At 32.6% G+C, this 25,893-nt stretch overlaps 2 protein-coding genes across 2 annotated transcripts; one reads left to right on the forward strand and one right to left on the reverse strand.

The window, feature by feature from the left end:
• The first annotated feature begins 854 nt into the window (after positions 1-854).
• LOC105232839 (cathepsin L) lies at positions 855-22,778 on the forward strand. Its single transcript, XM_049451617.1, has 8 exons — positions 855-1,091; positions 1,179-1,291; positions 1,353-1,945; positions 5,658-5,710; positions 7,761-7,866; positions 21,370-21,584; positions 21,649-21,761; positions 21,822-22,778. The coding sequence occupies exons 1-8, from the start codon at positions 877-879 to the stop codon at positions 22,418-22,420; spliced, it is 2,007 nt and encodes a 668-aa protein (XP_049307574.1). The 5' UTR covers positions 855-876; the 3' UTR covers positions 22,421-22,778.
• Positions 22,507-25,873, reverse strand: LOC105232841 (GPI mannosyltransferase 2). The gene is made up of 3 exons (XM_029553222.2): positions 25,723-25,873; positions 23,973-25,584; positions 22,507-23,887 (listed from the first exon to the last, which is right to left on the reverse strand). The coding sequence occupies exon 2, from the start codon at positions 25,433-25,435 to the stop codon at positions 24,053-24,055; it is 1,383 nt and encodes a 460-aa protein (XP_029409082.1). The 5' UTR covers positions 25,436-25,584; positions 25,723-25,873; the 3' UTR covers positions 22,507-23,887; positions 23,973-24,052.
• Positions 25,874-25,893: the final 20 nt, after the last annotated feature.

The raw sequence follows: 25,893 nt of genomic DNA on the forward strand, positions 1-25,893 counted from the left end.
TTGATCCAAAGACAAATGTATTGTATGCTATCGAAAATAGAATAAACAATATTTAAGTAATATAAAATTATATTCTGAGCTCATACCCTGTTTATAAAGTTTGTAACACCCAGACGCAAACGTCGCAGACCCCATAAAGTTTATGTTATATGTACATAAATGATTAGCGTGACTAGCTGAGTCTTCGGTGCAAGCGAAGTAATACTTTTTTCTTGTTTTTGTTGCAAAAAATATTGAACAAAATCAAAGCAGTAAAATTTGTGAAACAAATCAATTTATTTTTATATAATTCATTAATATAATATTTCTTTTGCAGATTTACCACCAAGATGCGCGCAGTATTAATTTTTGTGGCGTTGTTCGCCTATGCTAGTGCATAATAGTAATAAATTAATTTTGTTAACAACTAAATTTACTACTAATAAGGGACGCGCAATACGTGTTTATTACTTTTTACTGAAAATTCTTTGATTTCAACTTTTTATTTATATTGTACCTTCAGTTCCCTTTATGTTTGAAAATTTTCAACACCTTTTTACAACTTTCTTTTGTTATTTAAAAAATACCATGCCATATCATCTTCAGCCTAGACCGGTCGGTCACTTCAATCTTTGATCATGCTTTTCTCGAAACATCGTTTTCATCAAAGTCGGTGGTTACGATTTCTCAGAAACTAATGCAAATTTTCACAGTTCTTGTAATAGAAATATGAGATCAGGTTTGGTCGAAGAATTTTTTTTTTGACTGCAACTAAATTTTTATTTGTAACTTTATTTTTATAAACATGCAACATTTATAAGTTTCTTATTCTTTTTGCCCTTATTTGTACATTTCTTATATGTTTTATTCTCATTTTGATTATTTTCTTATTTGCAGATGGAACACAAGAAGCACTACTCCAACGAAGTAGAAGAGCGTTTCCGTTTGAAAATCTTCAATGAGAACAAATTGAAGATTGCCAAGCACAATCAATTATACGCAGCGGGCAAAGCTTCATTTAAAATGGCAGTCAACAAATATAGCGACATGTTACATAATGAATTCCGTGAAACAATGAATGGCTACAACAACACACTAAGAAAGCAACTACGGTAAGTGTTAAGCGACTTTTAGCAAAATTTGTTACACAAAAAGTAAATAAATAAATTAAGTAAATAATTAAATTTCTGCTCTTCAAGCAGTAGCAACCGAAAATTCACCGGCGCCACCTTCATTGCACCAGCCCATGTTACTGTGCCGACATCTGTGGACCGGCGTTCGAAAGGTGCTGTTACCGATATCAAGGATCAAGGTAATTACAGCCCTTTTTTTTGCTTTTGCAACTTTTAAATAATTTTCCCACTTATCATTAGGTAATTGTGGCTCTTGCTGGGCTTTCTCCACAACTGGTGCACTTGAGGGTCAGCATTTCCGCAAAACAAATACACTAATTTCGCTGTCCGAACAGAACTTGGTCGATTGCTCTGGCAAATATGGCAACAATGGTTGTAATGGTGGTCTGATGGATAACGCTTTCCGTTATATTAAGGATAATGGTGGCATAGATACGGAGAAATCCTACCCGTATGAGGGTATTGATGATTCCTGTCACTATAATCCATCCAGTATTGGTGCCACCGATCGCGAATTTGTCGACATTCCAGCCGGCGATGAGGAACAACTGAAGCAAGCTGTTGCCACCATTGGTCCAGTTTCCGTTGGTATCGATGCTTCGCATGAATCATTCCACTTTTACTCTGAAGGTGTTTATAATGAGCCTGCTTGTGATGCGGAGCAATTAGATCACGGTGTTTTGGTGGTGGGCTATGGCACTGATCCCAGTGGACAAGACTACTGGCTGGTAAAGAACTCTTGGGGTACCACCTGGGGTGACAAAGGTTATATTAAGATGGCGCGCAACAAGAAAAATCAATGCGGTATTGCTACAGCCGCCAGCTACCCAATTGTTTAGGTTGAAGGTTCACAGAAAAAAATATAATAGGGAATACATAGGAATCAAAATATGCGAAATAATATTTTTTATAAACCACAGTGAATTTTTAACTTCTACATGAAGCGTTTCTGATTTTTCGTTTGTATTATTTGTACGTTATAAGTTGCAGTATGGTTTATTTTAATTTTTTTCGTTTAATTATGTCGTTGCGTGATTTTTAAAATCTTTGTAAAGAGAAATACCGAATGTTACATTGATATGTAACTTTTATGTAATAAAACGTAATACCACCTTCTCATCGCCATCACTATATTAATGCATAATTAGCATACGAAATCTGTAAAAATATTATATAAATAATTAAAACTCTTAAAATATTAAACAAATTTGTTTATTTGTCAAAAAAGAGTGGAGGTAATATATAGTACGTATACATATACAATTTTAGAAACAGAAAGCAGCTGAACGGTAATGTTAATAACATACCCTGCAAGACGGGTAGCTGTTAGCGAACGTGTAAGCGAATTGTTATTGTTCACTTTTGCATTCGTTAAAATATTTGTTACTTTTGTTCAGAGAGTGGGAAAAAAGTAACACATAGCTATTTGATGTTCAATGGTTATCTCGCTCTAACCAATGGCAAATATCGCATGCTGCCTTGTTCTAACAGAATACACACATTTGTTAGCAAATCACTTCACAGTATGTTACGGGTAACAAATTATTTTGTTAGCGCTTAGCTTACCCATGTGTTATGGATAACAAAAAGTATTTGTTACCCGAATATCTGTTAGTGTTATTATTTTGGTTATCAGTTTGTTACCTTTAACATATAAGCATGTTAGGAAGAACAAGCAGTAACAAGATTATCTGTTACCCATTTGTTACATCTAGCAAATTTAATTCTTTTAAATAAAACTCAGTTTTTTTATTATTTCTCTTTATTTAATAATAAAATGCACAATCTATAACAAATATTTGAATTAAATATACACTATTTAACTTTAATAATTTTAAACATACTCCATTATTTGGTTGCTGCACGGATGATGGCCCAAATGATTTCTGTAATATTAAAATTTTTAATTATACACACAACATTAAATTCACAATGCTTACCTTTTTCTCCTTGTTAACCTCTTTCGTTTTCTCTATATAAAAGAAATTAATAATATATGTATATAAATTAGAAATTAATTATAAAATATCATATTATCAAATAGCGAACTTACCTCTGTAAAATCCAAAATAAACTGCGCTTTTCGTTTATTCTTCTTGAAATATTGGGTATTCGCCTCTCCTATTCTAACAAGTTAACATTACAATATGTTTATAATGTCGATAGTTTTTCTCTATCTTACTTACGTATTGTTACGAATTTACTCTTGCTAGTTTACTTTGTTAGGTTCGTATCTCTGGATTGACAAATAAAATCAACACTGTTTAATTTAATTCAACAACTCTTTATTTCACAACTCGTCTACACTATAGCAGTTTACTCTTAACACTGATTGATTACGTTGGCGCTGCCACGGCTTATATAGCCACGCACTTCTCGCTAGATGTCGATGTGTCCTTCTAGAATATTGCGTCTAGAAACCACCAGAACATACTGCTATACGGCGCCAGATGTCGCTAGATGCCGATGTGTCCTTCTAGAATATTGCGTCTAGAAACCACCAGAACATACTGCTATACGGCGCCAGATGTAGCTATTGCTTCGACAAACAAACAGCCGCGGCGCCAGATGTCTACAATAAGACAAATGCTATTCCATATACCTACAGCTATTGTTCATAATAATGGATGCATATAGTAATACAAATACAACTTAATACTACTTTTTGTAACAGTATTCTCCCATTCCATTGAAAATTCCAGAAAATGTAACAGTGTTAGTGAACAGCTGAAAATGTTTCAATGTGTTTGTGCAATCTGTTACCTCCGTCTTGCAGGGTAGCTTGTTCGGCAAATAACGCATAGGCGGAGAGTTGGCAACGACGCTGCATTTTGAAGAGCATCTTCTGCAGCAATAATTAAAATGCTGTGTTGTTAATGTGACAGGACGAAAAAAGCAAATATTTCCAATGAAATAGTAGAAATAAATATTAATAATAATGACCGTTCAATGCAGGACTTATGGTGGCAAGAGTTCCAGGGACTTCCACGGCCTGAACAATCGTTTAATAGGCTAGGATTAGACAGCAACTTCGAGGTAGATGATGTTAAGGTAGATTTTTTTAAAACATTTGCATATTTTAGTGGCTATTTATATTGAGAATTATTTAGGACACACACTTGCCCTCAACCCTTACCCTACTTAGGAGATGAGATTTCAGTTGAATACCTCTACGAATACGCAGGAAAGGCAAATTGGCAGGTGCAATTTCATTAAGTCGCCCCAGAGATTTTTGTGTTACTTGAAGGAAATCGAAACAATTTTTATTAGGTAATTTGATTGCACTTGTCACAGGATAGGCGTAGGGCAGTTATTATTCGATAAAAAATTCCGAAAAAAACGAAAAAAGGTGTCTAGCGTTAAGAAAAAATTTTCTACTTAAAACCTGAAAGTTAAAAAAAAAAAAATTTAAAAAAAATTAAAATATGTTAGATGAATTCAGGTAATGATCGAAAACAATTTTTGAAAAAAAAAATTAAAATATTTTTCGAGATAACCTAAAAAGGATCTACTTTCCCACACTGCTTCCGGCCTTCACCGTGAATGAAACGTACACAAATTCTCGTTAATCTAAAAGATATTGTTTGTATGTATAAGGTCCAACGATCGAAAAAAATTGCAAAATGTTTTTTTTTTTTTTTAATCTTTTCCATAATTTCAGTCTTTTTGTTCTGCAAAAATGCAATTTTTGATCCGAACAAAGAACTGGTAGGGCATTACAAGAAGATCTATATGAAGAGCATGCAAATTTGCTATTGATCGGATCATTTGTATCCGTGCAATCATTGCAGCAAATTCGAACACGTATGTTTCCCGAAACCATATTAAAATCAAAATTGTACTTTAGAACGCTGTAACTCCAAAAATATTTAAAATATCCACTAAAAATTTTTGTAAGTTATTTTTAAGGGTATGGACTATGAATACGAAAAATACACCCGATTTTTTTTTTTATTTCGTACTATGTGTATTGTTTGATGACAGTTTCGAATGATATCACTATGTTTACTATATAGATCAGTAGAGAATCAAGTGCCTTGTGCTGAGTTGTAAAAAATTTCACTTTACAGCTGTAGAGTACATGTAGATGTACATGTTTTCTCTTACATGCATGTTAAATTCAACATGAAAGCGTGGTGAATAAAAAGTTTGAACACTGTGCAGCGCTGACATCTCTGTGCTTGTGCAACAACAGATGACTCGACAAACAACAAAACAAAGAATGAACTGCAAAAAAAAATCATTTGGCGTAGCGCAACAACAAATCAACGAAACTATAAACAAAATGGATGTAGAAAACAGAAAAACGAACTGTGGACGAATAAATTCAGCTGCAAGCGGAACCGAGAAAATTATTAGCGATTCGCAAGCCATACAGATTAGTTGACTTTTGTAAAGTATTTAAAGCGTTCTACCTTTTTGTATTTGAAAGAGAGTAATTAATATTAGTGGGAAGAATTGATAAAAGTAAATATTTTTAAACTGCAAAGTTGCGTAGACGGCGAGCAACAGGCCGAAGACAATTGCCATAAATACCAGTAATACTGTGCTCTCAACAATTGGCCGATTGGGAAAAGAGAATTAACAAACGAAAAGAGGTAATTATTTAAATATACATATATGTTTTTCGCTGTATGTCCATATGAATATATAGTTATTTTGGTAAATATATCTCAGGTAAAGTGAAGCTATTAGTTGATGCTAGTTAAAATTGCGTCATGTGACGAATAGTACAGTATTTCAATATGTATATCAATACTGCCTACGCTAGTATACGCTGAATGCATCAGATCTTGGCTCATCTAGTTATTAGTATTTTGTTATAAGAGCATATTAACCCAGTGACGGGCGAGTTGTGTATCTCTTTATCTTTGATATTAACAAAGCACTTTGGCCCCCATTATTTGTTTTGTCGCAACAAACTGGTTTTAGATAAATATTTCTATAGAAATTCAATGCAGAGCAAACCGAAGAAGTAAATAACTGACAATTAATTATAAACAAATAACGGAATTAAATCTTATTTTCACTAGCGAATTATGTGACTATGAATTCGCCGCGAAACCCGACTGAAAGAATAGGGTCATGCTAATTTTTATTGTCAACACTTCCAATAAACAAAATATTAACTTTTATATGAATTTCACAACAAAATTTTCAATATGTTGGTTTTCTAATATTAATAAATACATATGTACATATGTTGAATTTCACAACAAAATACGTTGATTTTCTAATTTTAATAAATAAGCATATTTATACCATGTACAAATGTTTAGAAAGTAGTTCAATAAATTGTTATTGCTGCGCCAAAATAAGGTCAAATAACCACATATTATTTGTTATAATCTCTGCTTTGATAGTGTCTACGTTTCAAATTCTCTTGCCTTATCTGAAAATTTATTTTTTTTTAAATCGCATAGAAATCGAGCCTTTTGCCCTGGTGAGGCATAAGTTTATATGAAATTTAACCCACAAGTCTGTTTATGTATAAACGGAGATAATGTTGTGCTTTAATAAACAAAGAAAAATGGGGAATAGGTAAGAGCAAAATAAATAAATAACAGTGGCGCTATATTTAATGACTAATTGGTTTTGGTATAAACATAGATAGTACCTTTTATTGATTTTCTTTATATGCAACGGCGTAAAGATTATTGATTTGCAGTTTTTTTTTTTAATTTTTTTTTTGTTTTCAATATTAAAATATGTCTGCATGTATGTACATACATACATATGTATATGTTAATAAAAGGTATCTGCTCTTATTCTCTCATTGCAATATTTGTTCTCTTCCACCTCTTCTTATTGTACTTGTGCCATTGACGTGACAAGATTACCTGATAATCAGCTGTTGTGGTACACAAAAAATATCTGTTTACACTTTAAAAGATATGCGAACAATACAAATACATACATACATATATTAATTTATTCAGTGGCATTGACTTTGCTAAATTTTGCTATGGTTTTCTCTTCTAAATACTAGTTGTTTAATTAAAATTGTAACAATAAATAAGCAAATGTAGATTTTCACATTGTTTAGTGTGTATTTTCCATTATATTACATATTAATATATTCCCAGAAGTTTTCGAAGCGATTAATGTTGTAAGAAGTTTGTTGTTTAATGTTTATTGTTCAAATATGAGTCAAAGGCATATTATCATTTAATTCTCTAGTAATTACATAAAAAATAATCATGTAAATTTCTGTTGTTACTAATTACACACATATGTATGTACGTAGAAAAAGTTATTCCCAGAATTTGTTAAAGTCATAATTAAAATGTATAGTATATGTACATATTGGTATGTCCGTTGCATGTTGTTAAGTGTGATCCATAGATAAATTTATTGTATATTATAGAAAAAAGGGTAAATAATATTTCAGTAATATAAAATTGTACCCTGTCCAAGAAGTTTGTAACACCCAGACGGAAACGTCGCAGACCCCATAAAGTTGTATGTTATACATACATATATACATATGTAAATGATTAGCGTGACCAGCTGCGTCTTCGGTGCAGCAAAGTAAAAATTTTTTCTTGTTTTTGTTGCAAAAATATTGAACAAAGTCAAAGCAGTAAAATTTATTCAATAAACCAATTTAATTTTATATAATTTATTAATACGATATTTCTTTTGCAGATTTACCACAAAGATGCGCGCAGTATTAATTTTTATGGCGATGTTCGCCTATGCTAGTGCGGTTTCGTTCAGCGATCTTGTGAAAGAAGAATGGTTTGCCTATAAAGTAAGTTTTTTCAAATAAAATAATTTTATTAACAACTAAATTTACTACTAATAAGTGATTTTTTTAATGCTTAAGTGCTTTCCAGAGTAGTAGTTTATTGGTGGTTATTTTATTTATAATCCTGATATGATTTTATTTGTTGAAAATTTTAAACTTTTAAACTTATTTTAATTTTAACCAACCCAAAATCATTTGCCGTTAATGGCTTTATATAAATTAGTGATAATTATCGTTACTCCCACTACTTTTTATAGAAAATTCGTTCATTTCAACATTTTATTTATGTATATTGCACCTTCAGTTCCCTTTATGTTTGAAAACTTTCAACATTTTTTTTTTACAACTTTCTTTTGTTATTCGTAAAATGCCATGCCATATGGTCATTACTGCTGACCACCACGTAATGGTAATAATTATTTCAAACTCAGAACAACGTAACAATGGAAGGAGTAATTGCGTGTGTGATTCATTTTTGTATGATGCATATATGTTGCACATTTTTATAGCATGCACTGTCACAACGGTGTCGAAATTATATGCAATAATCAAGTGACTGATCTGCTTGCAAATCCATTCTTGATTAACTGCAAAAATGCTGATATTACAAATATTGTAAATTTGTTTATCGCGTATAGATGAATAATATGCAATGCAGTATAGGAAGAAATATAGTTGGTGCACTCGGTTTCATTATTCTTTCAAAGAAATGGTGCATTGTCATACAAAGATAAAGAGCATCCAAATCATATATAATATGTATGACTTATTATCTTTACGAAAATGTAACTCTTAATGCGGAATATTGATGTGATTTTATTTTTTTTATAAGTACGCTTACGTTTTTGTTTTTCCTGACTTTATATATTGTAGACTTGCGCCTATCTACATTTACATACATATATTTTACTATATTATTCTTTAATTGTTGCTTTGCATACAACGTACTCTTATTAAATCAAACTGCAATAAACTTCTTGCTGCGTAATTTCGATGCAACAACACGCGCCAAAAGCATCACATGGTCGCAGCAGACTGATATGACAGCTCTGTCAATCATAAATGCATTCATCCATGCAGCAGCTTAAATTTTTTCTTTTCAAAAGAAAATGTGCCTTATCAATAATAAAGTGACTGGGTTAAGTTTTAAATGCCTAAGTTGGATTTTGAATGCAACTAAATGCTTTTAATTATACAAAAGTTGATAAATGAAATTGGAATTTATTATATGTAAACAATTTCAGTTTCAATATTTGAAAAAAATAATAATTATATTAGTAATAATATATAAATATAATAAACATATTAGTAATATATGTATATATTTATGAATATTTATGTGCATGTTGTCAAACAAAATACTGACATTTACAGTGTTGTGTTCAGTATTGGTTAACGAAACTTTTGATTAAAACTTCTTTATGAGTCAAGGAGTTACGTGGGTTTTAACATTTCAAAAAATTGTTTACTTGCATTTTTTTAAATGCTATGATATATCAAGAATATTTTCCCAAAGTTTCATGGCTATCGTTATTAAAGTATAGGAGATATAACCTTTGGAAGGCCAGCCCGTCAGCGTTGACCGGGCAGCTACTTCAATCTTTGATCGTGCTTTTCTCGAAACATAATTTTCATTGAAGATGTTGGTGACGGTTTCTCAGAAACTAATGAAGAATTTCGCATCTCTTGTAAATGAGATGACCGCATGTTTGATTGAAGAATTTTTTTTTTCGACTACAATTAAATTTTTCAAGGCAATTTGTATTATAAATTAGACCTAAAATCTATTTTGTCTGCAACTTTGCCGGAAATTGAAATTTTGTCCCAAATACTTCGATTAATCACGACCTATACTCACCTTCTAACTTAAAAAAATATATTGTAAAATACGAAATTACTATCAAAAATCTTGTTTTCCGATCATTGTCTAAGAAAATTGTCTGAAACTTTCAAGTCAATTGGTCCAGCCGTTCGGAGAGATTTTCCTCACCCGCTCCGAAAACAGAGTTTCGATAAAAACGCATTTTAAAATGTGAAAGCGGCTTGCAGTAAGTTAAAATAATCCTACAAATACGCTCAAAGTCGAAATTATTGCTGTATCAACTTGAAAACTTTCAGAAAATAGTCTCATATATACATATTTACATTTGATATACATACTATATATGCCAAAAACGATTTTTTGAAATTCATAAGAGGCTGTAACCCCTTAAAAGTACTTATAAATACAATTAAGCTAGGCTTTCTCTTATAATATCTTGCTTGCTATTGTTCTGCATATTACTGTGCTTTGCTATAAAATATATTCCAATGTCTCTTTTAATAGTAGCTTATCTATCAAAATCGCACGTTATTTTGCTTATTTTTCCTCCATTATTTGCTCAGCCTGCAATTGCGTTCTAGCCAATACTTTCTCAAATGGGTCAGCTATGATAGTCGTTATAAAGTAGCTAAGTATATGTTTGCATATACCTATATTTTTCTTCAATCAATACTGTATTGAGACGTTGTATGTGCGAATGTAAACATATTCTATAAGTCGTTAACATTTGATTTGACGGCATTAAGTTTTCTTATCAGCAATAAATGCATAGCTTCGCAAATACAAAAGGGGAGAAGTCTAACTAAAGCGAAAACTGTGATATATGCTATAAATATTTTTAAAAATGTATATACATATGTACATGTGAATATATGTATGCATGTACGGAGCGTTTGTTTATTTGATAAGGAAGTTCTGCTTAAAACCTACCATATTGCTCCCTAAGACGATAAAACACAAACACATAACACAAGCACCTATGCAATAGGGAGGTATATAGTGATATGTATGTTGTTGTAGCGACAGAAACCGTTACCGATAAATTACATAAAGCATTGTTACTGAGTTGTAACTGCTTGGGCGAATATAATTCCGTGCCGGTTGCACAGATTCGATTCCTGGCCGTTCCCACGTCAGTCGGTTATTCCTAACCGGCAGGGATCCGGATTTTTTTTTAATTTGGCAGATTTCTGCCGCTACGACAACAAAAATCCGATTATTGGGGTTCCCACGACAGTCGGTTATTCATAACCGAAACGGATCCGAATTTTTATGCGGCCAAGGACTGTCAACTCGGCACCATTTCTCGCAATTACTACAGAAATAATTTCTGCCTCTAAAACAACATCTTTTTCTATTCTTGGAAACAACCTTTATTTAGCTACCCAGACTATTTCGTTTTATATATATTATTGATATTTTAACAAATATATTTATTTTAGAATAAAAGTTGTTTACTTCATATAAATGAATAATTTACTGAAGCCTCACATCCCACTATTTTTCGCTTTGTGCAACTCACCACTTTATTTCAACACAACTCTATTACTTTCATTATAGTTCAATAATGTATTATGGCTTAGCATACTTTTAGGTATTTTGAAAAAATTAAAGTGCAGTTAGCAAGCAGCTGTTACATACACATACATACATATATTTTTTTATTCTTTGCCGCTACTATGTTGACCTCAGCTGAATCCGGTTCATCGTCTGGAGTTGATAACACTCGTCTAGCTTTCGGTATGAGTCGTTAAGTGCATTGAACTAAAAAACAAAACGATGTATTAAGCTTACAAAAAAATAATTTCTTATTAAAAATTGATTTCAAGTCATACTCCTGTGCTTCCTTGAACATTCGTCGTCATCATTACATGAAATCTGCAAAAATATTAAGAAATTCAAAATTTTAATCTTGTCTGTAGCAGTACTGTTTAGACTAAGTACAAATATCAGCATGATTTCGGGATTTTCTATGCTGATTTCGGGATTGACTTACCATTACTCACCCTTGTATCTGAACATCTGCTTGTATTGGTAGTTGTTGCAGCAATTACGGCTGCTGCAGCATGTCGCAGCATTGTCGAAAAAAATAAAAGTAAAAATAAAAATGTAAAGACAACAACAACTTGATTTGTAACCTACAGATCAGAATGTCCGAAAAGGAAGGAAGGTTAAATGAGTGAACAAATAAAGCGAATGCCATCAAGCTGAGTTATTTCAAGTGTTTTCGTACAATGAAAATGGGGCGTTCCACTCTTCACTGGTAATCAAAGAAGAATTTACGCTTCAAATGCACATATTTACATTTACATGCCACATGTATGTAGTTAAATGAAGCAACATTTACAAAGCTGATATTGTATCGATAGGAGGGTTGATATAAAATATGTCATTTGGGCTATTAATATTTGAGAAATTAACTCTATCGTTGTAGTTGTTGTTATTATTGTTTTTGTTGTTGAAGTGTCATATTGGCATTACCCAAATAATTTTTGAAGTGCTTTCGCATTAACAGTCAAATAAAAATTTGGATACGTTCACGTTTCAGAGACCCGACTGCCATGGAACGGTCCTGCTCTCAAGCTGCTCGCAGTATATGTAACAAAAATCACATATTTGTCATACCGCATGTCTTGTTAAACTTGCTACTTGCTAATCAGCTTTCACAGAGCTTTCATACGCGGTTTTTGAAAGTGTACTTAAGAGTTGAAGAGGTTATATCCATTTTCAAGCCGCTCTTTTTTTTGTGAATTTTTTCCGAAAGGGCATTTCATTTAATAAATCAAGAAAATGTATATATAATCCGCGACATTTGTTGAAGATTTTTTTAATCTGTTGATCTTGTATCAAATCTCCAGGTGGACCCCCAAAAAAAGTTATCGCAGGTCCAAAAACTAAAAAAATATTATATAGATGAAAAATTTGATTTTTTTCAATCTCCACAAGGACCTCCGAAATAAGTTAACTAGCGGTGTGGTAGATTACTTCTGCTTATAATGATCTCAAGTCAATAAAATTAAAAAAAAATATTACTGTAGATGAAAAATTTGACTTGTGACAAAAAATCGGCTACCCAAAAAGGGATCTGTTTTGCACACTTCAGAGAGGTCCAGCTGTTTCGGAGAATTTTTGTTGTTGTTGTTGTTATTGTAGTGACAGAAAACATTTTTGAAATTTTTTCTTTTTTGAGGAATGGTGCGAGTTGTCCGTCCTTGGCCGTATAAGAATCAATGCTCGTTCCAGTTAATTCGACGCGACTGTCATTGAAACGGAATTTTCCCTCACCGACTATGAAAACACTTCGAGAAAAACACGTTTAAAGTTTTGGAACCCATTTACACCAAGTTTTTTACAAATATGCTCATGCATACATACATACATACATACATACATAACTCCAAAACGATTTATCGGATTAAATTCAAATTTTCCGTATATTCTATTATATTCTGAAATATCAGTAAATACGATAAACTCATTCATATGCAAAATAAAATATCGATTTTTTATTAATTGTCAAGTGGATATAACTCTTAAATATTTAAGAATAAATAATCCGTCATTTCGAACACGCGAACTTTATATATTCAAACCAATTATAATTGTAAGGCATAAATGCGGTTTTCGTGTTAAAATAAAAATTATAAAATATTTTTCTCCGAAACCACTCGTCATATGAAAATCTTACTACACTTCACTTACATTCCAACTAAAATATATTTTTACATGAAACACCGAAGCCGTATAGCGCTTAGTATACATTTATACTCTTTGTTTTAGTAGCTACTGTGCTAAACAAGTTAAACTGATAAATAATTATTCAACGCGCTTGAAATGCTTGCATGTTGTTCGTGTACAAAACTATGTTTCATACGTCAGAGGGGTCAATATTTTGCCAAAAGTCAGCATACTAAAAAAGAAAAAAAAAAAACAAAAATTTTTATTATTTAAACGAAAGTGAAAAGAACGAAAAAAGTACAAAAATAATATACATATGTATATACATATGTACAGCGTGTGATAATTTTGACTATGTCAAGCGTCAGCATTAAATTCTAGAGTCAAGGTGGAAGAATAACAAAAGGCATAATTTTATTAATAACAGAGCAAAATAAACGTACAGCTATACAGCATAAATATGTACATTTATGTTTATGTATGTGCAAACTTGTACACATGCATACATATGTATGTAGCCTGACTAATACTGCGGTTTATACGCAAATGCCGTTCAGCAACAATACAGCATGGATAAAGTGCCCGAACAACAAGTAGGAGGAAGTGAAGCCGTCCTACATACAACAATGAGTGTTTGGTGCGGCGTCCAGTGATTAGTTTATCAGCCACTGTCGAACTAATTTCACTACACACACGATTAGCAAGGCAGCAGCAGTAGCGTCAGCGGACGGTAGAAAACTCAGCAGCTTTAGCGACTGCGTCGTTAAGAGCAACTAGCGCAGTAGTTCACCCAAACGTGCAGCCCCAGTACGGTGTGTACTTCGCATACAACAGTTGTAAGCGAGTAGTGAATGTGGAATGTCAGCGCATGGAAGGCTCTACAATACAATAAATAAATTATTTTCGTGAATTCTACTAAGTTAAGTAGACGCGTTTGTTTTTGACAGCAACGGCGACAAAAGACTGATTGTCATTAGTACAAAGCTAACAATACAATAAAACAAAAACACAAGAAAGAAAAAAAGCAACGCAGCATACGCAACTTAACACGCACAAAGCACGAAAAATATATAAAATTATATTATACAAAAAATACTCGGTAGACAATAGTACATAAAGCAAACAGGATGTCTGATAGCGTGGCCGCCGATGACAACCAAATGATGCGGGACGTGATTATGCCCGGCATATTCTTGTTGGTCATGTTTGTCGCGAATGCTATATTATTCGCCTTTATTATGTACAAACGAAAACGTGTCGTGTGGGAAGATCCTAGCATATATGAAGCGTGTTTGGAGACACAGGCGGCGGTGCCAGCGGCGCCCGCGACGAACGGACAAGATGGTGGTGTCGTGCTGGAAATGGAACAACTTAAGCATTAGTTAGCACATAGTAGGCACATAATTTTAAAATTAGCAACAACATATGATTTAAGAAAATAAATCCTGGCAGCTCAAGCAATATACATATAGTTACTACACGGTTAATACACAAAGTTACTGCAAAAAAAAATAGTAGAAAATAATGAAAGTAAATAAAAGTAAAAATGCAGAAATAAAATAATAAATTTTTCAGTGTATACATAAGCACAACTAAATTTATGACAAAAGTAAATAAATAAAACACTGTCAATAGTACTAAACATTAAAAACAAAAAAAAATGTACTAAAAATATAAAATACAAATATAAACGAAGGCTGAAAACTCAGATGGGCACCAAAAGGCATTTATATCCTAAACGTGTGTATTTTTTCCTTGTAAATGTGCAAATTATAATAATTTTAAAGTGTTTTATACACATTTTTTGTACAGCCACTAGTTTGTAATATTTAGATAAGCATTAGTTTAATATAATAAATAAATAAATGCAATTATTTATGTTAATTGTTAATGAAAATTCCATAATATTTGCGTTCCTATGACTCCAATTCTTTGGCGGAAAAAATCGATAATAAAAATCACGCATTAATGCATGTGTGTGTTTGTTGTTGTTTCGCTTAATAAAGAGGGTTGCAGCTTGCCAGCACATGGCCGCATATTTGAAAGCTTTTAAATTTTTGTGTTTCTTAATGCGCGCAGTGTTCTTGAAATGTGTGCCATTGACAGCCATCATCAGCTGTGCAATGTACAACTACAAGAATCCTGCAAAGAAATGTCAAACAACACGTGCAGCTGACTCGTTGGTAGAAAGGAGCGAATGTAAAGCACACCACATACGTTTTAGTTAACAATAAAAATTAAATTAAATGAGAAAATGCTTTAAGTGAAACATTTTTGTATTGTCTCATTGAGCACGCAGTTTTTACTGCACGCCCTTAGCTGCTGTTCAACAGCTATTTTAGGAGTCTCACAATGCTTTGGTCTCGTTATTTACGTTTTTATTTTTAGTTAAAAAGCATGCAGAAAATCATGGACCACAGTCCCTGTTGGACAATTTTTATGCTGGTTTTAAGTATTAATTAATTTTTTAATTTCATTAATTTCAGTTCTTTATATTTATATAACTACGTATAATTCTTTAATAAGTGAAATTTGGCATCGCTTAAATTTTCGTAAATTTTTTTTTTTTATTATTTCATATTAAAATTCGTTATTTTTGAAGCGTTATTCGAGTCAGAAAACCCGCGTTTTTTTTTCTTGGGAATTTTGGAAACGACATTTCATCCAAAAAAATTAACACATATACATTTACAGACTTTAAAGTACTTAAATAATCGGCGATTCATTTTGAAAAAAATAAAATAAAAAATATTGGAATTCGTAGTTGTTCTCCAGAAGTACCTCCGAAATTAGCACAACAGTCGGGTCTAAGTAAACGGAACGAATATAGATTTTTAACCGGCCAAGGGCTGTCAACTTGACACCATTCCTCGAAAATACTTCAGGAATCTTTTCTGCCGCTTTAACAACTACAGAATCTCAGAGAAACGGTGTTATGCGGCGAAGAGGTTATCTCTGTTTAAAATTAAAAATGTTTTTTTTTTCTTTTTTTTTGTGAAAATTCACTGCCCGGAGCGCCTAAAAAATCTAAATTAAAATCTAAAACCTTATTACTCGATCATTATCTGACTATTAGTGTCTAGATGATATGACAATTGCAAGTCATTCCATCCAATTCTGACTCTGAAAACAACGTTTCAAGAAAAGCACGTTTTAAGTTCTCTCCCATGAAGTAATATTTTGTCCAGTGGGCCCGTGGGAGAGACATGAGATGGGAATAGGTTATGTTTAGCGGATTTAAGTCCCACATTCCGGCTTTCGATGCTTTCTCCTTCTATAAAAAACAAAAAAAAAAACACGTTTTAACCCTCTATAACGTATGGTAGACCACAGGCAACAAACCGTTTCACCTTCCTAAATTCTACTCGTAGTAATTTTTTTCGTCTTGTCAAGCAATGTAGAATGTAGTCTACACTCCATTCCTCTAATCAAGCATAAGCAAAACAAACTAAGTGCGGTTACTTTTTTCCAATGAAGCTTTTTCTTCAGTGAAAGTCGGGCACTGGCCTCAATGTGCGGAAAAAAAATCCGATGCAAGTTCCCGAAATGTGCCGCGTTCACTCACACGGTGTGTGAAAAGTGCGGGTTAGCTTTATGCTATACCAAAAACAATAATTGTTTCAAGAACTTTCATTTGTCCTGAAGGATTTCCATTTTACTCATAATTTTGCCCACTTTCTTTATCACTGTTACTCATTGTTTTTTTGTGTTATATGTGTTATAAATAAAAAGTAAAAAAAAAAAAATAATAATTTCTGTATATTTTTCCCATAAAACTAACCGATTCCACTAAAAATAGTTAATTTGGAGGTTTTGAGTTATAGAGGGTTAAGTTCTGAAAGTCGATTATACTATGTTCAAAAATTTTTACAAATACTCTAATATCTTCCAAACTATTGCCGTATCAACTTTAAAATTTCGGAGCATATTCTAAACATAGACACTGCTGAAGGCCACATAAGGAACTTCAGAAGCAGAGCGTTTCATTATGACACTCTGAGAGCATCGAAGTCTTCATTTGCTGGTTGAAGTTCTACCCTCCATTGCATATTTCACTATAATCTGTTTCTCTGCACATTTTTTTTTTCAAATATTTTGTTATTAACCTATGTAGCTTTAATTGTTCTTTTAAAATTTCAATTTATAATCTCTATACTCACTAAAAAAATAGTTGTCCCTGTTTTCCCCAAAAGTCCATTTGTGAACTTTACCCATTCTCTCTTTATTGGCGTAGACTCGAAATATACAACAGCGCACCAGTCAATTACCTACATATAAAATGTCATGTGAATTTTTGTATATAATCCGTCGCTTCTTTTCCTTACAATAGGCATAATACTTCTTCATTAATCGAAATAATGATATCGTATCAGCCACTATTATTCATTGCTAATAAATAATCGTAATGAAATATAAACGTTTTCATAATTTCTGACAAGAACTTACCTAATTGAAACATGTGAGCTATCAAATTACGTACGGTTACCCATGATAATCTAATCTATGTATGTATTGACCACTCATATAAAATACAAGCATTTCATTATATGAATTAAAAAAGTTCGACACGTTAATACAAAGGTAATACCACATTAACAATTCGCCTACTCAATCTCGATAAGGCACACTCAACAATAATCACTGATAACAACCGTTACGACACGCTTCACACTTTCTTCGTTTATGGTACTCTTTTTGGTGATGGCAAATGTTAGTATCCCGGAAACGTATAACTTTTTTATTTCCGATAATGCCGGGCAATTTTGCGCTACTCGGTTGTTTGTAAGCTCTTATTTATTGTTTATTTTTGTTACTAATGTCATATGACAATAATATATGTCACTAGATAATAATATAAATCGGATTTCGTAAAAATATCTTTTCAAATAAAAAAGTTTTTCATACAAGCACTTGATTCCGATTGTTCAGTTTGTAAGACAGCTATGTATATGCTTTGGGGTCCGATATCGGTTATTCCAACGTATGAGCAGTTTCTTGAGTAGAAAAAACACGTGTGCAAAATTTGTGATCTATATCTTAAAAAATTATGGAATAGATCGTTCGTTCATAATTACAATTAAATTTTATTTTCATTGGGTCTCTGACGCTACTTTCGGTTCAGCGCATAAAAATACTGCCGCATTATCTTCAGATTAAATTGTTGCTTAAATGACTAAATTATTTTATTAATTAAATCTATTACTAAATCACCGAAACCCGAAAATGAAATCATTTTTTTTATAATCCCGCACATCTCGGGTTCGTTATAGTTGCCAACACTAACGCAAGAAGTTATGCACACACTCAAAATAAATAGTTACTAAACTAAACTGAATTATAAATAATCAAATAATAACATGACTTTGTGAATAATTGACTCGAGTGTAGCTCTTCAATCAATTGCTGTGCTCAGCATTTTGGTTACTCACTGTTATTTAATGGCGCCGATAAGAACACACGAATGAGCACTCGTCTTATCACTCAGCCGGTCTGCTTACGGTAGTATTAGCAAAGCTAATCACTGAAATATACAATATGATAAAAACCATAGGCTAATCGCCTACAAAAAGGCACAAGCAAACAAACAACAACAACTTGAGACAAAAGTGAACACTCATGTTTGCATACAATGGCGTTGTTATGACTTCGTCGCAAGTTGCTCTTAATTGAATTAAGCGTGACAGGCTAATAAATGCATTGTTTTTGTATGGAACTTTGCTGAGAGATCTGTGTGCAGTATGATTTTTTTTATCTTTTATACTAACGTGATTTTTCACTTGAAACTTTCATGTCACCAAGATCACTTGAAATAGTGCATTTACAGAATTATAATTAACTTTGTTATAGCATTGCGTTAGCTCACAGACAGTTACTAATTGAAATGCATATCTAGCATTCGCTTCGGACATGAGTCAGTCTAAATTCATGCTGGTGCATATGAATTCCCATTAGGGGCCTATATAAGAACCTAATAGTATTATTCTTAAATACTTTAACTAAGTTTTTATTTTTTTTTTTGGAATCCCGAAAATCTTAATTAAAACTAATTTTGAAATTTTCAATACCAAATATCGAATTCAAAACACAAAAAGGCAACAACATCCTTCACAAATATAAAAAATAAAATATAATTGTATGGCTGCTATATAATATCCGATCTGATCAATTTCTACTGAGATTGTACCACTACTTTGGACAATAATTCATGCCATAATAATTTAAAATTAATATATATATATTTTTTTTTTTTCAATTAAAAAAAAAAACTATATTTTTTAGATTTTGTGCGATTTACAGCCTATTTGGTTTCAGCTACGTGCCAAAAATGTTTGAAAATGTATATTTTTAATTGACAAAAACAAAGCAAATCAGCTGATTTTGGCATTATGAGTTGAAACAGTATTCGCAAATTGTTGTTGATTCATGGTTTCAGTTAAAAAAAAAAACAAGGATCATTTTTCCATTCCAGATTAAAAAAAAATTTTAAAAATATATTTTTTTATTTGTTATTCCAATTTTTTAATTAAATAATATTTTATGTATTTTTAAATAAATAAATATTATTTTGTCAATTTTTAACTCTGATTTCGGGATTAAAAGTTAAAGCTACAAATTTAAATCCGATTTTACAATTAAATTTAAATCAAAATAAAAAATTAAAAATTTAATTTTTCACCAAAAATCCAACCCTGGTGTAGAGAAAATTTACTTATGAACGAGTTACATACTCGCTAATCGTTTGAATGTGCCTTTTGAAAAATAACGGCATTGCAGCTCAGCTTACCAATTAATATGAGTTTTACTAAATTTGCAGATTTGCATGTAATTTTAATATTTTCCATATGCTTTTATTATATTCTGCCAAATATTTGACTTTTTCTCTCAAATTCACACAAAGTGGTCGCGTCTTCATTTTTCGTTGTTTCGGCAGATCAAATGTCAAACTGATTTGTTTGTTGTGTCTACTGTTGTTGTACGAATTAATTTTTTGTTATTTAAGAAATTATTGAGGTTAAATTTCAGTTGTAACAGTTTGTGTGATGTTATATAACTTGCAAACAAGTTCTCTATGGAATGGAACTTAAAGCTGGAAAATCAGCTTGCGGGCAATTTGAGACCACAACAAATAGTGTATCGAATTTTATCAAATACATATTTGAATTATGCTTGTCATGTTGTAAGTATCAGGGCCATTTTCAGCAAGTCTTACATGGTCATGTAACTAAAAGGACAGGTTCTTCTCGATATTTTTTGCTCAAATTAGAATTACGTTCTTCTACGAGTATATTAAATGATTTACAATGCTAACTGCGCTTAAGACTATTAAACCAATTGCACTTTTATCACATTCAATTATACATAAACCTACTCGTATCTTAATTGAGGAAACAACAATAAAGTACGCTTCTGAATTGGTATATGTTATTTACGACACATTTTGGCAGCGTAAGATCGAGATAAATGGCTCAATGCTACTCATTTGTTTTGCATACAAATAATTAAGCGTTAGATTACAAATCTGCAGGTGGTCTTTACCTTATCTGTACTTGAAAATATATGTTTTTTTTATGCATGCATTTTTATATGTATGTTCCTGCCATAAACAAAATCTCTCTTTGTATGCTTATTACCGCCATAAAACACACAAAAATTGAGGGAGACACTTTTATGGCTAACATTACTCTTTTGGTGCGTATTGCGTTCGCATTTACTTACTTTTTTATAATATTTTCTCAAATTCTTTCTGATTGAAAAATTGTTTAGCATAGGTTAGGTTGGGTCATACTGGCCGAATTTGTGATAAACAGGTTTTGACCCTTAAAAATTCAACCTACACCAACCCCGCACCCCTACCTAACACTTTACAGCAAGAGATCGTTATTTTTTCCTTAATTCTAACCTTATTTTTATAAAAATGCAATATTTATAAATTTCTTATTCTTTTTGCCCTTATTTGTACATTTTTAAATGATTTATTCTCATTTGGATTATTTCCATATTTGTAGATGGAACACAAGAAACACTACTCCAACGAAGTAGAAGAGCGCTTCCGTTTGAAAATCTTCAACGAGAACAAATTGAAGATTGCCAAGCACAATCAATTATACGCAGCGGGCAAAGTTTCATTTAAAATGGCAGTCAACAAATATAGCGACATGTTACATAATGAATTCCGTGAAACAATGAATGGCTACAACAACACACTAAGAAAGCAACTACGGTAAGTGTTAAGCGACTTTTAGCAAAATTTGTTTTAGTAAATAATTAAATTTCTGCTCTTCAAGCAGTAGCAACCGAAAATTCACCGGCGCCACCTTCATTGCACCAGCCCATGTTACTGTGCCGACATCTGTGGACTGGCGTTCGCATGGTGCTGTTACCGACATCAAGGATCAAGGTAATTACAACTATTTTTTTGTTTTTGCAACTTTTAAATAATTTTCCCACTTATCATTAGGTCACTGTGGCTCTTGCTGGGCTTTCTCCACAACTGGTGCACTTGAGGGTCAGCATTTTCGCAAAACAAATACACTAGTTTCGCTGTCCGAACAGAACTTGGTCGATTGCTCTGGCAAATATGGCAACAATGGTTGTAATGGTGGTCTGATGGATAACGCTTTCCGTTATATTAAGGATAATGGTGGCATAGATACGGAGAAATCCTACCCGTATGAGGGTATTGATGATTCCTGTCACTATAATCCATCCAGTATTGGTGCTACCGATCGCGGATTTGTCGACATTCCAGCCGGCGATGAGGAGAAAATGAAGCAAGCTGTTGCCACCATTGGTCCAGTTTCCGTTGCTATCGATGCTTCACATGAATCATTCCAATTTTACTCTGAAGGTGTTTATAATGAGCCTGCTTGTGATGCCGAGCAATTAGATCACGGTGTGTTGGTGGTGGGCTATGGCACTGATTCCAGTGGACAAGACTACTGGCTGGTAAAGAACTCTTGGGGCACCACCTGGGGTGACAAAGGTTATATTAAGATGGCGCGCAACAAGGATAATCAATGTGGTATAGCTTCGGCATCCAGCTACCCACTTGTTTAGGTTGTAGGTTTTCAAACATCACAAAAAATTAGAAATACATAACAATCAAAATATGCGAATTAATATTTTTTATAAACTACAGTGAATTTTTAACTTCTATATGAAGCGTATCTGATTTTTCGTTTGTATTATTTGTACGTTATAAGTTGTAGTATTGTTTATTATAATTTTATTCGTTTATTTTCGTCGATGTGTGAATTTAAAACCATTTGCAAAGAGAAATACCAAAGGTTACATTAATATGTAACTTTTATGTAATAAAACGTAAAACCACCTTCTCATCGCCATCACTATATTTAGCATATGAAACGTGTAAAAACATTATATAATAAAATAAAAGTTTTAAAATACAAAACATTTTATATTATTTGACACAAAAGAGTGGAGTTATACATATATACAATTATAGAAACAGAAAGCAGCTGAAAATAATATAATAACATATCTTGTTTGGCAATTAACATAAGGAGAAGAGTTGGCAACGCCGCTGATTTGTAATTGAAGCAGAAGCGAATATTTTACATTTGCTGCATTTTGAAGAGCATCTTCTAGAGTAATAATTAAAATGCTGTGTTTTTAATATGACAGCACAAAAAAGCCAATTTTTGGAAATTAAAAAAAAAAAATACTGCATTAAATCTTTCAAAATTTTAAGCGAATATCTTCAATGGCAATGATACCCAAGCACCAAATGGAAAAACTTAATCTCAACGTTGAGAATTAAAAAAGATAATTTCTTTCGAAGAATTTTTTGTTGTTTGCTTACTTCTTGTCTCTCTATTTTAAACCGGAACTCGAAAGAGGCATCAGTCAAAACTTTGGTCGTTTTTGATCTGCCAAAATTCGAGAACTTCATGAAATAAACTAGGTTATGTCCGGGTATTTTAAATACACTTTATTCATTTAAAAAATGTGCAATATTAAAATCTTTCCAATTTTCCTTTAAAAGTCATAATATCAGCTAATGTTATTAGAGCGATGTTATTGGAAATATGTATTAAAAATTTAAAATGATCAGGCAAATTCAATAAGAATATATGTATATTTATAATAACTATACAAATTCTTGGTTAGAAAACTGTTTTTTATGCGCTTTACATATTTCAAATAAATACTTTTTCTAATTAATATAAATGTTAAAAGTTTTTGCTCTCAAAAGCTTCAGCATTTATGTACACTAGTACGCAGTCTCTTACAATTATACTTTTTCTATACTCTTAATTTCACTTCCTATCATAAGGCCGCACACGTACAATGTCTTTAGTCTTTCAAAACATAATAAATTAATTAATTTAAGAAGAAACTAAAAAATAAGCGCTAAATAAGTTAGTCAATTTGATTGATATTTAATATTATTTTAATTATTTTTTGGTTAATGAGCGCAGCTATGCACGTACAGCTAGTTGCATTTCTAGTGCCGATGATGGGATGAAGATGTCGTAATTTTAAGCTTTGCATTAATTTAATCTGCAAAAAATATATAATAAATAAACAGCAAGCATTATTGTTAGCTATTATCAAAAACATACATATGTATGTATCTTCCACTTACAATGCTCTCACTGTCACGCGTACACTTATCCGCAACGATTTGTTGTATGTTTATTATAAAAGTCCAAATTTTCCATTACTTTACGTCCAAGGTAGATTGTTACAAAATAGCGCTGTGCCAATTAAATAGTAACTTGTAAACCATACTAATATAGATCCAGCTTTTGACCGCAATTTGATTAGATCAAAGGTCTTGGGCAGCTGATCGGCAGCAAACCAATAAAGACATGGCGTAGCCGAGCACAATAACCTTGTTGATATTTGTATGTGCACAAAAAAAGTACAAAATAGTGTAAGTACCAATGCATGCAGTACAAAAGGCAACGATTTATATTCTTTTAATAGCTGCATGATGGGATAATGCGGCAGTAGGATACGCATGAAATGTCTAAAGTACGTAAAGCAATGATACAGCAAGAACGCGAGCACAGGCAAAGCTAACATGAAGTTCGGTAACTGCTTGAACTCGTAGTAACGTAGAAAACCGACATTCCAATAGTGTGATTGTATGTATGAATACGGAAATGGAAAAGTATTATCACACCACGGTGAATCTTGCGGCATTCGATGACCAGCTAAAATGTAATTTTTCTCTCGCGCATAGTTCAGCACAGCTTCTGAATGCGCTACTGTATGTTGTGGTACACAGTACTGTTTGAATGCGTAAAAGTAGAAGAATGTGAGCGGCGTTAGTGCACCAATCAGACAAAGTGTTAACTTTACAGCAGCAAAACAGCGATGATATGACTTGAGTATGGTGTGCCGCAGCATAAAATATATGGGATAGCCCGCATTGAGTAGACCATTTGAACGGCTCACAATAGATAGTGCCAGTGTTACTGTGGTACGCGCAAATCGAAACTCGGAAACGCATTCCAACATCAAGTGTAGCGATAACCAACAGAAAAGCGCTTCCGAGTAGGCGGCAGTGAAGAATATCGACGCTGGATTGAAGCAAAATAGTAACGCCGCATTCCAACTTTTATTTGGGTCCTTAAAAATACGCTGTGTGAGTGCATAAAGTGCATTAGCTGCTTTACAGAAGCAAAATACATTGACCAAAACGGCCACTACCAAACACCAGCTGCGCAATGACACGCCCATATTGAGTGCATACAAAGCATTTGCACCTGCACGTACCACTAACGGAAATAGTGGGTAGAAAGCGAGTGTATTCTCGTAGGAATAAGAATATTCTGCAATGTGTAGAAAATATTCGCCATCCCAGTGACGTAGACCGCCAAGGCAAAATTGTACTGTGCGATCAAGCCAAGAATTTTCGGTGGCATTATGAGAGTTAAATTCGTTGTTTTCTAGTGCTCCTATATGTTGTTGAGTTTGTTGTGCAATCGGTGATCGAAATACATCAGATTTGTGATCAGGCATCAAGTGGTTTACAAGTAGCTGTAATACCAATATAATCACTCGACTAGCTAGCGCTAATTTCGTTATTTTCTCAGTCATTTTTTATGAGGTAACTAAGGCAATAATGAATCAACGATTAAGATGCGATAAGTTAATGTTGATGACGTTAATACTTCGTGGTGGCACTACGTTGTTGTTCATTTAGGTTATGGCTGTTCCGATGCACTGCGGCCCAAAATTAGTTATATCTGCTGAATATGTAAACAATTTGTTATACTTAAATAAGATTAATGAAATCTAAATGCCGGTCAGATTGTCAGGTGATATGTCATGGACAAAAATGTGATGCCTTTTCGCCCTAACAACTGCCAGAGAGGTGCACTTACCTTTGTGAAAGAACAATACTGTGGAAAGCCCAATCTTTAGAACCAAATCTTTATTTAAACTTCTTTCAATGTAATATTAATTATTTATTATCGCAATCTCTTTACTTAACGTGCCACAACAAAAGCTCAGCCGGTTCTACCCAAATGACGTTTGCTTTCCTTTTATTATAT

Source organism: Bactrocera dorsalis, chromosome 3 (assembly GCF_023373825.1).
Source record: "Bactrocera dorsalis isolate Fly_Bdor chromosome 3, ASM2337382v1, whole genome shotgun sequence".
Classification (NCBI taxonomy): Eukaryota; Metazoa; Arthropoda; class Insecta; order Diptera; family Tephritidae; genus Bactrocera; species Bactrocera dorsalis.